This window comes from Monodelphis domestica, chromosome 3 (assembly GCF_027887165.1).
Source record: "Monodelphis domestica isolate mMonDom1 chromosome 3, mMonDom1.pri, whole genome shotgun sequence".
In the NCBI taxonomy this organism is placed as follows: domain Eukaryota; kingdom Metazoa; phylum Chordata; class Mammalia; order Didelphimorphia; family Didelphidae; genus Monodelphis; species Monodelphis domestica.
This window is the reverse complement of record NC_077229.1, coordinates 178971127-178985393: the sequence shown is the minus strand read 5'-3', so window position 1 is coordinate 178985393 and position 14267 is coordinate 178971127. Positions and strand designations below refer to the sequence as shown.

At 38.5% G+C, this 14267-nt stretch overlaps 1 protein-coding gene across 2 annotated transcripts in view; it reads left to right on the top strand.

Annotated features, from left to right (window-relative positions):
* TMEM67 (transmembrane protein 67) overlaps positions 1 to 10092 on the top strand; it is a 148005-nt gene extending 137913 nt beyond the window's left edge. The window contains exon 28 of one of the 2 annotated variants that reach the window (XM_007488109.3): positions 9915 to 10092. In XM_007488109.3, the coding sequence (XP_007488171.2) occupies positions 9915 to 9932 (18 nt within the window). In that variant the 3' untranslated portion in view covers positions 9933 to 10092. Of the gene's footprint in view, positions 1 to 2206; positions 2395 to 9914 lie in introns of those variants that run through there. The other variant, XM_056823318.1, reaches the window with a different exon arrangement.
* Positions 10093 to 14267: the final 4175 nt, after the last annotated feature.

The window sequence follows — 14267 nt, the reverse complement described above, 5'->3', positions numbered from 1 at the left end:
AATGAGGTTAGGAGCCCCCTTTTAGGGATTCCAGAAAAGCACTAATGACTTGAAGCCATGACCTCGGTGACTACAGTTGGAGCTAAGTGCAACCCCTGAATTGCTGATGGTATCCACCTTGGGATGTAAAGGGTACTGACAACCCTCAACATGGACCTCTTTATCATCCAGGATTCTCTGCTAGATTCTTTTGCCAACTTTCATGCCCAGGAACACTCTTCCATTCATAATTAAATGACCTTGGAGTTGGAAGTCAACTGCCTGAACCACTTTTCAGTTGAATTGGGAATGTATTACTCTTTGAGGGAAAATATCTGTCCTTCCCATTTCAATGTTTGGCAAATCCAAAATTAGTCAGACTTAGATTAGTATTATAAGGAAGGAGACCTATACAAGTCTCTGGATCGGAAAATGGAACTCACTGACCCATTTTGTTGTTGTTAGTCATTTTTAGTCAAAAGCAACTCTGAATAACCTTTTCTGTTTGTTTTCTTGGCAAAGATATTGGATTTACCATTTCCTTCTCTAGATAAGAAACTGAGGCAAACAGGGTTAAGTGACTTGCCTAGGGTCACACAACTAATAAGCCTCTGAACCCAGATAAGTCTCCCTAACTTCAAGCCCAGCACTCTATCCATTGCAACATCTAGTTGCCCAAGTAAGCCCATACTTTTTGCTTAATAATACAAGTCTGGGGTCCTTTATATTCTTGGGGTGGAAAATGGACGTATAGATTTAAGAGCTGGAAGAGACCTCATAATTCATCTAGTATAACCCATTCACTATAAGAGAGGAGAAATCCAATTTGTGCAAGGAGCAATTTCTGGCAGAAATCAGATGCAGAGAGCGGGGAGGGTGCAAGAAGAAAGAAAAACAAACTGAAGGTTCCAGGAGGGAATCTGTAGGAGAGAGATCCAACTGATCACATCTCACCTCCAGCTGGGGGGCCAGAAAGAGAAGAGGCAGGTCTCTCAGCCTAGGAAGAAGCTTGAGTCTCTCTGGAGATAATTTTTTCTCTGTGAATCCCTGGATAGCTCTCATTCAGCTCTCAACAACAGCACAGACTTATCAGTGAATATTGTGGGCAGGGACTTGAAGGAAACTGTCCATTGAGATCCCCTTTTCAAGAATCTCATTCTCCATCTCTCTCCCTAACTTGTTCCTGGACTCCAGTACTTAAGCTAGTTAGTTCAGGAGTAGGGACCAAATCAGCAGTTGGTCAGAAGATGGGTCAAGGCTGAGACCCTTGAACCCCAAGACCTTGGGGGGTCAGTCTTCCAGAGAGGACAAGTCATTAGGGCTCCCTGCTCACCCACTTCCCTTGCTTGACACCCTTACCTCTCCTTTCCTGTGGGAACCCAAATAAATTGTTTACTACTTTAAAATTAAATCTGGCTAGTTTCTGATACTAGGAAAGGGGACAGAAGATTTGGGGAGAATCACACCTCTCCCCAAAGGGGAATGCTAGCTTAGGATCCCATTGTTTCAAATGATCAGACCCAAGGAGTAACCATCTCTCCTGGGCTGAGGAGTAACCCAAGGTCTTAGCAAGGGGAGTGGCAGTTAGTGTAGCTGAGGGATCCAAAGGCAGAAGAGTCCATCCTGCCTCTCAACAATAACTGGGACCAAAAGGGAGGCAGTGTGTCGTTTTACCAAAGTTTATCCCTTTGGTTATTATCCTCCATCTCCCAGAACCATTCTCTGAAGAGATATACTCCCTCTCTCAGGGAGACAAGACTTGGTTACCTTCCCCCAAAAGAGAGGGGAAGGTGAATTTCTTCCCCTCTCCATTCTCTCAAATCTTTCTCTCTCTCTCCCTCCATTTCCCCTGTGTTTCCCATTTAATCTTTACAAATGAGGAAAGTGAGGCCAGAAAGGTTAGGTGACTTGCTCAGCACAATGCCTGGTTGATACATAATAGATATTATTATTATTATATCAGCTAGCTCTGATATGGCATTTTTAAAAAAGGATTTCAAAACATTTTATAAAAAATATGTCATTTGTACCTCGCAACAACCACATGAGGTAGGTGCTCTTATTATCCCCATTTTACAGATGAGGAAAGGGAGATTAGAACCACACAGCTAAGCAGTGTCTGAGGCAGGTTTGAATTCAAGTCTTTCTAACCACTACTATCCCCTGTGTCATTAGGCTGACTAGAGCTACTTAATAAATGTTGTTGATTGAATGTTTATTTTCCAAGGTCATATAGGCAACAAACATCATAGGAAGAATTTGAATTCTGATCCTTTAACGCCAGAGTCAGTGCTTTTGTCTGCTGTACCTCACTGGAAGGAAGAAGAATATCTTGATGGTTATGTGTTTCTGTGGGTCCTGGGTATTTTTCTGCATGCTTTCTGCAGAATGAAATAAAGGCCATTCAATACATAATATTGTATGATTGAGTGTTTGCCAAGCACTAGAGCATTTTGACCTGTATCTGTGAAGATCTAAAAGCAAATTATATTCTGAAGTCCCTGTAAGGAATCTTGGGTAGGGGCAAAAGAGTCAAATTCTGAGGTTTCCAGGGAAACTTGGATAGGACTAAAATTATCCCAAGGGATGGGACCTTTTGAGAAACCCCTAAGATGGAACTCAGTTGATATAAATCAAAATATTGGGTCCTGGATCATGTGGCCATGGCCATGGATCACACCTAAATTTTATTTTTTTTTTTCATTTCTAACCTAGTTCTGTCCTGTGGGGCCAAGTCAAACAATCCCTGTTCCGTGGGTGTGTGGGTGTTTATGTGCGGTGTGTTTTCAGTTGTTTCCAGTCATGTCCAACCCTTTGTGACCCCATTTGAGGTTTTCTTGGCAAAGATACTGCAGTGGTTTGTTATTTCCTTCTCCAGCTCATTTTACAGATGAGGAAGTTCAGGCAAACAAGGTTAAATGACTTGCCCAGAGTCACACAACTAGTAAGTGTCTGAGGCTAGATTTGAATTCAGGAAGATGGGTCTTCCTGAATCTTTCCCCAGAGCTCTATCTACTGCATCTCCTAGGAATCACATGATGGCTCTTCAAATCCTCGAAATCACCTGTCATGTCTCTCTTCCCGCCCCCCCCCCAGTCTTTTGTTCTCCAGCTAACTATCCTTTGTTCCTTAAGCTGATCCTCATGTCCTATGAGCTCAAGACTCTCCACTGTCCTGGTTGAGATTCTTTGGACATTCTTCCTACAATGTGGCACCCAGAACTGAACTCAGCACTGTAGATGCTGCTAACATCTCCTTATTCTTCAATGATTTCTATGTAATTTTAAATCAGATACAAATTATGACATTAGACATGTAAAAATATGTGCATAGACATTATTTTGCAGGTGTAATGTATCTGCCAAAAGGGAGATTTGTGTTATACTGTCAAAAAATAGGTCTGCCTTTAATGCTCCTCCAATTACAGCTCAAATGATGATGGAAAAAAATGTGAGTGGAATCTTAAAAAGACTACTATTCCCACTTTGACAGATTTATTTATTTATTTTTCCTTTGGATAGGGTAGAAGTAATTAGTGATGTCTAAGTCCCATTTGTGCAGCTCTTTTAATTATCCCAAGTTGCTAACACCAATATTCTTGCAGTGATGCTCTGAGACTGCAAATTAAGGAACATCACCATTTCAGAAGAATCAAAATTATGGAGACTTAAATGACAACGTAGAGACAAATGGTGGTTGTAAGTAGGAGGTAGCATATTACTAAAGAGGAATTGCATGAAAGAGATGATATAAAAAAACACATATGACCAGAAAAGGAGGCATACTGAGTGAAGAATAACAACACTGGTCTTCCCAGAATATTAAAAGAGAATTAAAGAATGAAAATAATTTATTAGATGCTCTCTGTGGGTTGGAGATATAAATATAGAAGTGGGACAATTCCATCCCTCAGGGAATCTAGATACCAAATGGGCAAGGCTACACATAAAGGGGAATGGTAGCCAAGTAAGTAAGTAGTTGGTAAGCCAAGTCACAGGGACAGTGAATGGAGTCATGGGAGAGTTTCTTGATATGTTCTTTCCAACAGCAGTAACGATATTGATTTGATTATGATCTAGAGCTGGACAATGAAGAATAGTTGTCAGGGCAGATGAAGGTAATCGTGCTATGGCAGAAGTGATGGAAAGCAGACAGCCAGAGTGGAATGTGAGGCAAGACTGAGGCCAGAGAGGGACAGTAAGCCATGCCCTACCCTCACTAGTGGGAAGAGTGGGACCTAGACTGGGAGTTTTAGAGCTGAGACCATTCAGTCCTTCACAATGTGGATTCTGATTTAGAAAGATTTTGAATCAGTGTGGATGGAATGATCCAGTGGCCCAGCAAGTATAACAGTGGGCAGAGCAGATGGCAAGAAGATGGCTGAGGTAGAAGGGGAAGCATGACTGGAACCTATTAGATATAGAATGTATAGTTAGAAATTCTTGAATCCTGAAAACTACATTACCCCAAATTCCTTTCTGGATTACCTAGAATCCTTTTCCCTTTGTCCGTGTTTGCGTCTTCATGTATTGGTTATAAGTTTGGTGTAAGCCACGGCCTCTCTCTCTTTTTTCCATTAGCCTGCTGGGTTAGCACCTTTTTTAGCTAGTTCTTTTTTACTTTTGTTATTATTAATAAATTTGTAAATATTTATAAATAAAAATCCATATAATAAATACTTTATATAATAAACAAATATTTTATATAATAAATAAAATATATATAATAAAATTTATAAATAAATATAATATATTATTGTAATATTTTAAATATTTAAATATTATAAATAAGTATAATAATATAATAAATAAAATTAATAAATCTTATAAATATAACACACTAATACTAGTATATATTAATTTTAAAACCCACAAGTAGAATATATGATATAACCACCAACCATAGTAGTGCCCCCTTTGGGTTACTTCTCCTCGGCTCCCACCCACAAGTGGATCCCCACAAAGGACACCTAACTCAGGTTCAAGAGTTTGAGTTTTGCACTTCTATAAATATAGCTCCCAAGCCTCCACTGGAACATTTACCTTTGCTGTAGTCAGCCAGAAGTCACAATTAGCTAAAGGCAAAGTTACTTACTGAAATGACACAGAACAATAGCAAAACCTTCACCGTCTCTCCCATAAACGTGGGGCACAATAACCCACAAATACACGCAGTGTCATTGGGAAGAACGGGTGCCCACAGAGTTCCCAAGTGGAGAGGCACACATGGGGACAGCACGTGAAGCCGAGACTGAACAAGGAGGGACAACTCATGTGTCAAGTGCTGATGGGCTCCATGGCTTTGTATGTCCATGCACTGTTCCTGACAACCTTGGTCTTGCTGTCTTTACCAGACAGTGAAATGGGGGGGGGGGGGTCATCTATTTACAGAGACACATCCAGGAATTTCACCGGGAGGATCTGTGGAAGGGAAGAAACAAACATTTATTTAATGTGCCCACCCTGTTCCAGGCACTCTGCTAAATGCTTTCCAAACCTGATCTCATTTGATCTTGTTATATAGTTGCCCTGTGAGGGAGGTGGACACTTTAGTTCTGCACTGATGGTGAAAATGCCCAACCTGGTGAAATTACCAAGTCAGTGAAGCATCGAAGGGCTCTCAAGCGGCTATTTGTGTGGATATAGTAATGCCTTCAATGATACAGTTTCTAAATTCAATGATTTATTAGTGTGGAGGAGAGAAAAAGAAGTCTGCAGAAAAGGCTGGAAAAGCAAAGACTCCATAGCTGTCAGTCAAGTTGAACAATTCTATTTGGAATGAGGACTGGGGAAAGACAGTTAAGAAGAAGCAGGCAAACTGGAAAATCTTGGTCTCTTTGCCTTGAGACAGAAAGGAAGAAGGACAAAAGTTCTGCTCTCTGATTCTCTCTGCTGTGCTACAGTGACAAAATTTCAAGACCTGTTAACCAATTTTCCCAAATCTGAACTATATTCCACCATCCTCCAACCTAGGAATTATTCTAGTATTAGGGAAACCCCAAACCCTCTTTCCCTCCATCTTTTCCCTTTCTCCCAAATAAATCCCTTATTTAATCTTAGAGAAGAGAAAAGAGTGATTTATTTAATATAACCTAATGCTCACTCTGAGTTGATTTTAGAGAGACCAACAGAAGAATCAACTGGAAGGGGAGGGAGGAAGGGAGGAGGGACTAGGAGGGAGGTAAACCAGGGAAGGTGAAGGGAGAAAGAAGCCGGAGGAAGGGAGGAGATTGGCAGATCTGATCTTGAATTATCATTTCTACTTAAATAATTCCCTATTACATAAGTGAACACTTTGTATAAATGATAACTTCAAAGTGTATGTCAGGTTTCTTAATTTGAGTTCCATGCATTTATTTTGTTTTCTAAAATCTGAGTAATTATTTCAATATAATTACTTTCCTTTGTAATTCTACCTATTTTAATTTATGCATTTAAAAATACAATTCTAAAAAGAAGGCGTTAGGATTCATTAGACTGGTAGAAGATTCTGTGACACAAAATAGATTAAGAATCTCTGTTCTCCAAAGACTTATTTGTTTACATCTTCATTTTTTAAAATGAGCTTTATTTGTGCCCACCTCTGGGATTGTAGGTCTGTCTCTCTGTCTCTCTCACAATATGGAATAGATGCCAGGATTTAAAAAAAAATCCTTGCCTTTGGTCTTAGAATCAATACTGTGTATTGGTTCCAGGGCAGAAGAGTGATATGGGCTAATCAGTAATTAGGGAAGGTTCCGTGACTTGCCCAGGGTCACATACCTAGGAAATATCTGAGATCAGATTTGAACCCAAGACCTCTCACCTATAGACTTGGCTCTTATTCCATGGAGCCACCTACTTACACCCAATGCCAGAACTTTTAATGCAATACTTTCAAATGTTCAGATCTAGAAGAAATATTAAAAATTATCCCCTCATTCTTAGAGGTGAGGAAACTAAGCCCCAAAGATAGCATTATGCCTGAAGAAAAATGAATCCTGTAAATGCCATCAATCAAATTGATCATTGAATCACATGTAAAATCTAAGTTAGCATTACAAATGATAATTGTGCCTGAAAAACTGTCTTGTAGTATTTGAGGATAGCAGTCAGATGATTAATCATTGTCATAGTAAATGGATTTCCGCAGTTCACCCCATCTGAAAATTCTAATTAAAGCTTCTGGAAATGCTTGGTAGGAGGTTAAAAGAAGAAAACATCTTGTGGTAAGAATAGCTGAGAGCTATCAAAAGCCCATCTTCATGTCCTGGGAAAAGTATGAGCTAGATGCAAACTCTGGCCCCTAGATTTATATCCCTGAGAGAGAGGGGAAGGGGAGGATGTCTACTTTCCTGATTCGAATCATAGTGTAACCAGAGCGTCACAGAGGCAGCAAGATTCTGGATGTCCAGACAGCTGTTTCCCCTCCAAATCCACAGCCCACTCTTGGAAAGTTTGTAGCATCCTGTCCGGCGTATGAATGAGCAGCTCGTGCTCCAAAGGGGACATCTTTTCCTAAGTGACATTTTAGAAGCTTCCAGTCCTTCGAGGGGACTGAAGACCCACATCAGTGACCTACAAACTTGAGCATTTACCTGCACTTAGGAAATATATGAAACCATGAGAAATAATGGGAAGACTGGATTTAAGTCTTCTTGACTTTTGACATGGAGACTCTGATCCTGGGCAAATCACTGAACCTCTCGATGCCCCTAGGCAGCTTTCTAAGACGGTAAACTGCAGAGCAGGTGCCAGTTGGCATTTATAGAGGGAAGATTTTCTCTTTTTAAAAAATATTGTTATTTTACTCAATTACATATAAAAAGAATACTTTTTTTTTAATTTCAGCCGAATTCTCTCCTTTTCTCCTAGAGGAAGATTTTTTAAAATAGCAGTACTCTCTCCTAATGAAATCATAGGTTCACTCTCTCTCTCTATCCCTTGAAAGATGTCTAATGCCACTCATATCCCAAACCTCTCATCTTGAGGTTTGATAGCTTCCAAATAAAACAACCCCTTTTATAGAAGAATTAACCCTTTTTTGGAACAATGAATAATATAATCAAGAAAACTTTAGTTCATTTCAACATCCATTTATTGTAGGTTTCATTTGGCCTTCATGTAGTTGTGGGCTTATTGTTTCTTAACTTATAAAAGAAAATATTTATGACTATTTATAACCTCTAATACTTATACCCTTCCCAAGAAAATTTTTCTCTATATTTACAAAAGAAAAAAATTGGAAATACTATTTATTACCATTGTTATGTAGTAATTGGTATTTGGACATAAGATAACTATAAAAATATTTTTGAAAGCTTTCCCATTTTACCTTATTTCTACTCTATACAGTTGAGGTTTTAATAAAAAGGAAATGATTTTATTTTGTCATTTTATTTTACTTAATTGAGACAGCTAGTTGGCACAGTGGATAGATCACTGGTGTCAGGAAGACCTAAGTTCAAATTTGACCTCAGACACTAGCTGTGTAGCCCTGGGTAAGTCACTTAACCTTTGTTTGCCTCAATTTTGTCATCTGTGAAATGAGGATAATAATAGTACCTAACTTCCAAGATTATGGAGATGATTGAATGAGAAAATAATTATAAAGTACTTAACCACAGTGCTGGCACATAGTAAACACTATATAAATGTTAGCTATTATTATTATTACTTAGAACTCAATTTTATTTTCAGTTCCAAATTCTTGCTCTCCTCATTTATATTACCTCCCTCAATGAGAAGGCAAGAAAAATATAAATCGTTATCTATATGTATAAACATGCAACATCAATTTCCACATTAGCCATGTTTCAATAACAAAAGAAGCAAGAATAAGAAAGAAAAGAAGATCTGCTTCAGTCTTCACTTTGAGTCTATTACTTCTTTTTCATGTTTCATCGTGAAACTCAAGGACAAAATTTGAAAAAAAAACATGGTCAGTAAATGTTTTATGAGGAAGATGATAATGATGTTTCATGCTATCTGATGCATTGTGGTGTTCTAAATTTTTCTCCAATAATCTTCCCATGCAAAGTTTTCTCTATTTTTTTAAAGGAAAAAATATCCAAGATGCTGTTCATTGCCATTGTCATACAGTAACTGGTATCTGGACATAACTGTAAAAATATTTTTGGAAGTTTTCCTACTCTACCTTATTTCAACTCTCTAAAGTTGGAGTTTTATGGGTCATGGAGTTAAAAATATAAACTTTATGTAATACTTAGCCACACTTTTGAATTATTATTATTTTTTCTTTTGTCCTTTGAGCGTATTATGTTTATGGCATTTTTGACACCCTGAGGTTTTGGTGGCCATTGGATCAGACCTCTGGTAAAAGAAAAGGTTATTTTAAAGCATATATATGGCATAGCTTTTATGATTGTCAAAATGATAAACTTTTAGTTCCTGTTAGGAGAGTTACCTAGCAAGTATGTTCAAAGGAAGCAAGGGGGATGGCTGTATCATCACTGGCGCCCTGCTGGTACTAAAGGTCTCAGCAAGACCTTTTATAAGATGTTAGATAGGGCAAGATTAAGGCCATATTTTATATGCTACTTCTAAGCCACACAAAATAGACTTTAAAAAACATCAGAGGACCAAGGAAAAGAAAAGATCCCATAATAGCTTTTAAATGAAATGATGTTCTGTCAGAAAGGTAAAGACTGACTGGCGAAGAAAATAACCTCCCCACAAAGGAATACAATATAAGGTGAGTCACGAACAACGTTTTTGGATTTAATAACATTGGTTTTGGCCTGTCATGATTGTGTAAAATTGCACCTAATGTCCAAAAAAGGTTTGATAGAAGTTTGAGGTATGGTTTACTTGTATGACAGGGGATTATTGTACCCTATAAAACACCATATAAATGTTAGTTATTATTACTTAAATTCAATTTTGTTTTATCTTCAGTTTCAAATTCTTTCTTTTCCCTTCCCTCTCCCCATCCAGACAAGAAGGCAAGAATAATAAAACCTATTGCCTATATGTACAGACATGTAAAATCAATTTCCAAATTATTTGTGTTCCAAGAAAAAAGAACAAGATAAAGAAAGAAACAAAAAGAAATATACTTCAATCTGCACTCTGAATCCATTGATTTTCTTTCTGGAGGTGAACAGCATATTTCTTCATTAGTCTCAAGGACACAATTTAAAAAATTATGGTCAATAAATGTTTCATAAGGAGAGTGATAATGATGATGTTTTATAATCAATTTCCATATTAGTCATGTGCCAAGGGGAAAAAAAAGAGCAAGAAATAGAAGAAAATATGCTTCATTCTGTGTTCTTGAGTCCATCAATTCTCTTTCTGGAGGAAGAGTCAGGAAAAAGGGGTCCTCTCAATATTAAGCTCCTTGTGGGACATAGATTCTCTGTTTATATGCCAATCACTTTAGTTCCATTCAATGAACCATTTTTTAAAGTACCTGCTATGTGCCCGGCAATATTCTAAGCCCTGGAAATGCAAAGACAAGAATGGAACAGCCTTAGCCCAAAGCAATATAAATTATTTTAAGAAGGAGAGAGCTCCTCCTGGGGAAGGTGACACATGAGCTAAGCTTGAAGGAATCTAGGAATTCTAGAAAGTGGGGGCGAGTGCAGACATGGGGGCTCACTCGTGCAAAGGCCACGAGATGGAAGATGGAGCACTGTCAAACAGTTGGCAGGCCACTTGGCTTGGAGACTAGAATATGTGAATGGGAGTCATAGGAATTAATATTGGAAAGGTAGGTTGGAACCATGTTATGGAGGACTTCTATATTTCAGGCTAAAACTTTTGTACTATAGAGTGCTAGACCTGGAATCAAGAGGACTCATCTTCCTGAGTTCAAATCTAGCTTCAGACAATTACTAGTTGTGTGACCCTGAGAAAGACATTCAGCATTGTTTACCTCAGTTTCCTCATCTGTAAAATGAGCTTGAGAAGGAAATGGCAAACTACTTTAGTATCTTTGCCAAGAAAAACCCAAATGGGGTTACAAAGAGTCAATACGACTGAAAAATGACTGTGAGCAACATTAGAGGTCACAGGGAGTCATTGTATTGTTTAAGGTGTCATGTGGGAAGCAGGGGGTAAACTCTTCCATTGGTAGTTTCCTCTCTCCTTTCTAGGGATGCTTCCCTAGGCTGAGCTAGCTCACCTGGCTCATGATTTGTGCACATTTTTATATTTAGGTTCCTAGGTCTCAGACTGTGTATTGATAGTGTATCAGGCACAGTAGGGGGAGGGAATGTAGAACAGAATTGCATTTATGGGAAGAAAGTGCAATCAAACCAGAAATCTAAAAGCCAGGGCATTTGGGTTAATGGATTTATGTATTTATATTTATTTTCAGTTCTCAATTCTTTCCCTCCCTCTTCCCTTTTCAGCTCAATCCATTGAGAAATTAAGAAAAAGGAAATCCATTACAAATATGTATAGTGATTGTAAAACAAATTTCCATTAATGTATCATTCATTTATTTCAGAAGCAACTAGATAGAATGTTGGATTTGGAGTCACCTTGGACAAATCATTTAATCTCTCTTAGGCCCAGTTTCCTCATCTGCAAAATGGACATAATTGTAGCACTGGATTGTTGTGAGGATTAATAATTTATTATTATGATTATTTATTGTAAACATAATAAACAAAAATTAATTCTTGTGAGATAACAAACAAAAAGTACTGGTTATATAAATGTCAGTTGTTATTATTTTCCACTGGAACAAATGTATTTTTGGAAGAGAATTTAAAGAATTAGACAATGACAGGTCCCAAGATTTTGAGAGAAGAGGGAAAAAAGGTGAAAGCCATCTTCTGAATAAAGCCTATGTAAGAGAGGAAAATCAGAGTCAGCATGCAAAAGAGCAACCCAAGTGGGGGAGGAGCAAGGAAGACAGAGAATTCCAGGAAGGAATAGAAGAGCTGAGAAGATTCAAAGCAGTTACTTCACTTCTCTTTGGGAGCTCCTCAAGGGTGGGTGGTCCAAGAGAAATCTCTGAGACAGAAGACCTCCAGAGCACTAACCAGCTCTCAGTGAACCTAAACCCCTTGGATCCAGATGGAGAAAAAAGGAGTGAATGGGCCTTTATTATAAAGCCATCCACCCAAAGAAGAATTTCCTCTCTCTATTCCCTAAAGTTGTCCTGTGAACTTCATGCTACAACTTGGGTAGATAGAAGTCAGGACAGAGATCACAAGTGACCAAGGAGGGTCAAGCAAACAGCCTGAACCTCAGGATTTGGGGAGGGGGTCAGTTATTAGCTCTTAGGAATCTCCTATTTCTCATTTTCCTTACTCAACAACCCTATTTTTCCTGTCTTTGTGTATCCCTTTTAGAATAAAAGAATTATTCTTTATAGATCAAGTTGCCTGTCTCATAATACCCAAGAAGAGATATGAAGCTTGGGGAGGAAAGCTATACTCTCTCCTCAAGAAGGGAGAATCAGCTTCAGTCCTTGACTCTATACTCAGCTCAGTCTCTGTCCCTCTAAAAGACAACCTGTGCTATCTTCACTGGGGGAAGAGTGGGGTGGATCACTCTATCCTCCCTCTCTGTCTTCTGGCTCCATCCCATCTCTTTCACTCCCAAGAATCAAAGTAAACATAGTGGTTGACTCCATTCTCCCATCCATTACACCTAGTTTAAGAAATATTGCCTGGATTGATTTCTGTTTTTAGTTAGGAGGCAAGAGTTTAGAATGTGCAACAGATTGTAATAGGCACTTGAGCTTAGTTTAATTAATGATTCAATTATAAGTGCTTAACACTTAACAGGGAAAAATTCTCAATGGAATTTTCCCTTTCTTATATAAAACAAAGCTCTATATTTTCAAAAATTAATTCTTCCCCTAAAATTATTTCATTTTTATAAATTTAGTTTTGATAGTCCTGATTTAAAGTTAACTCATTTTCTAACACTCAAAGGGATTTGTGATTTTGTCAATGTATACATTCCCTTAAATGATACAGAACTCATCTTGTATATCTCTCCACTCTAGTTCATCCTCTAATTAGCTGTTAAAGTGATTTTCTCAAAACATAAGTCCAGCTATGTCACACCCCTACTCAACAACGTTCAACGCCTCTCTATCATTTTCAACATTAAATAAAAATTCTGTCTTTGCTGTCAAAACTTTTCATAACCTGGCATTCCTTTCCCAACTTTTTAGTCTTCTTACACATTATACCTCCTCATACATTTGTATTTTTAAAAAACCCTTACCTTCTATCTTAGAATTGGTACTAAGTATTGGTTCCAAGGCAGAAGATTGGTAAAGGATAGGCAATTGGAGTTAAGTAATTTGCCCAGGAACACCCAACTATATATACCTATTTTGGGATTCAATGACACTGGCCACCTCTCTCTTCCTTTCACAAGATACTCTTATCTCTCAGCTTCAGACATTTTCTCTGTCTGTTCCACATACCTAGAATCTTCCCCCTCCTCATCACCACCTCCTGGCTTTCCAGGCTTCCTTCAAGTCTTCTAAATCCCCCTATTTATGATGGCTTTCCTGATCCCTCTCTAATTTTAATGCCTTTTCTCTGTCGCTTATCTCCAGTTTATTTTTATATATCATGTTTGTACATAGTTGTTTACATGCTGTCTCCCCAGTTAGACTGTGAGCTCCTTGAAAAGCAGGCACTGCTTGCTTCTTGCCTTTCTTTGCATTGCTAGGACTTACTATAGTACCTCACATACAGAACCTACTTACTCAGTGTTTATTGGCTGACAGGTTGTGGGAATCATGCCCATGTATCATAAGTTCACCATAGAGTACTTGAGACCTTCCTCACGCTCTCTTAACATCACTAATGCAGCACATAGGCTGTCCTTGTTCTTACTCTATGACCAGCCCATCTTTTAGGGTCCCACATGTCTTGAATAACATCCTTTACATCGCTTCTTTTGTGTAACTCCCTCATTTGTAATGTTCTTCAGCCTATTCATGTCCCCCTAGGCTCCTCCATACCCTTGAATCATTGCCAACTTTGGTTTTTCAGAGACTGTAATATTCCATGACTCACAGTCATATCACTGGAAGAATACTGGTATTAAAAAAAATGGGCTTTTGTTTCAAGAAGAAGCTAATCAAAATAAGCAAATCAGGATTAGAGGTCTACTGCAGAGATATCCAGGGACATTCACACCATTTTGGGGACAGTTGCACGAGGTAGGGCAGCTAGCTGGCAAAATGGATAGAGTACCCGGTCTGGAGTCAGGAAGACTCGTCTTCCTGACTTCAAATCTGGCCTCAGACGCTCACTAGCTGTGTGACCCTGGGCAAGTCACTTAATCCTTTTGGCCTTGGTTTCC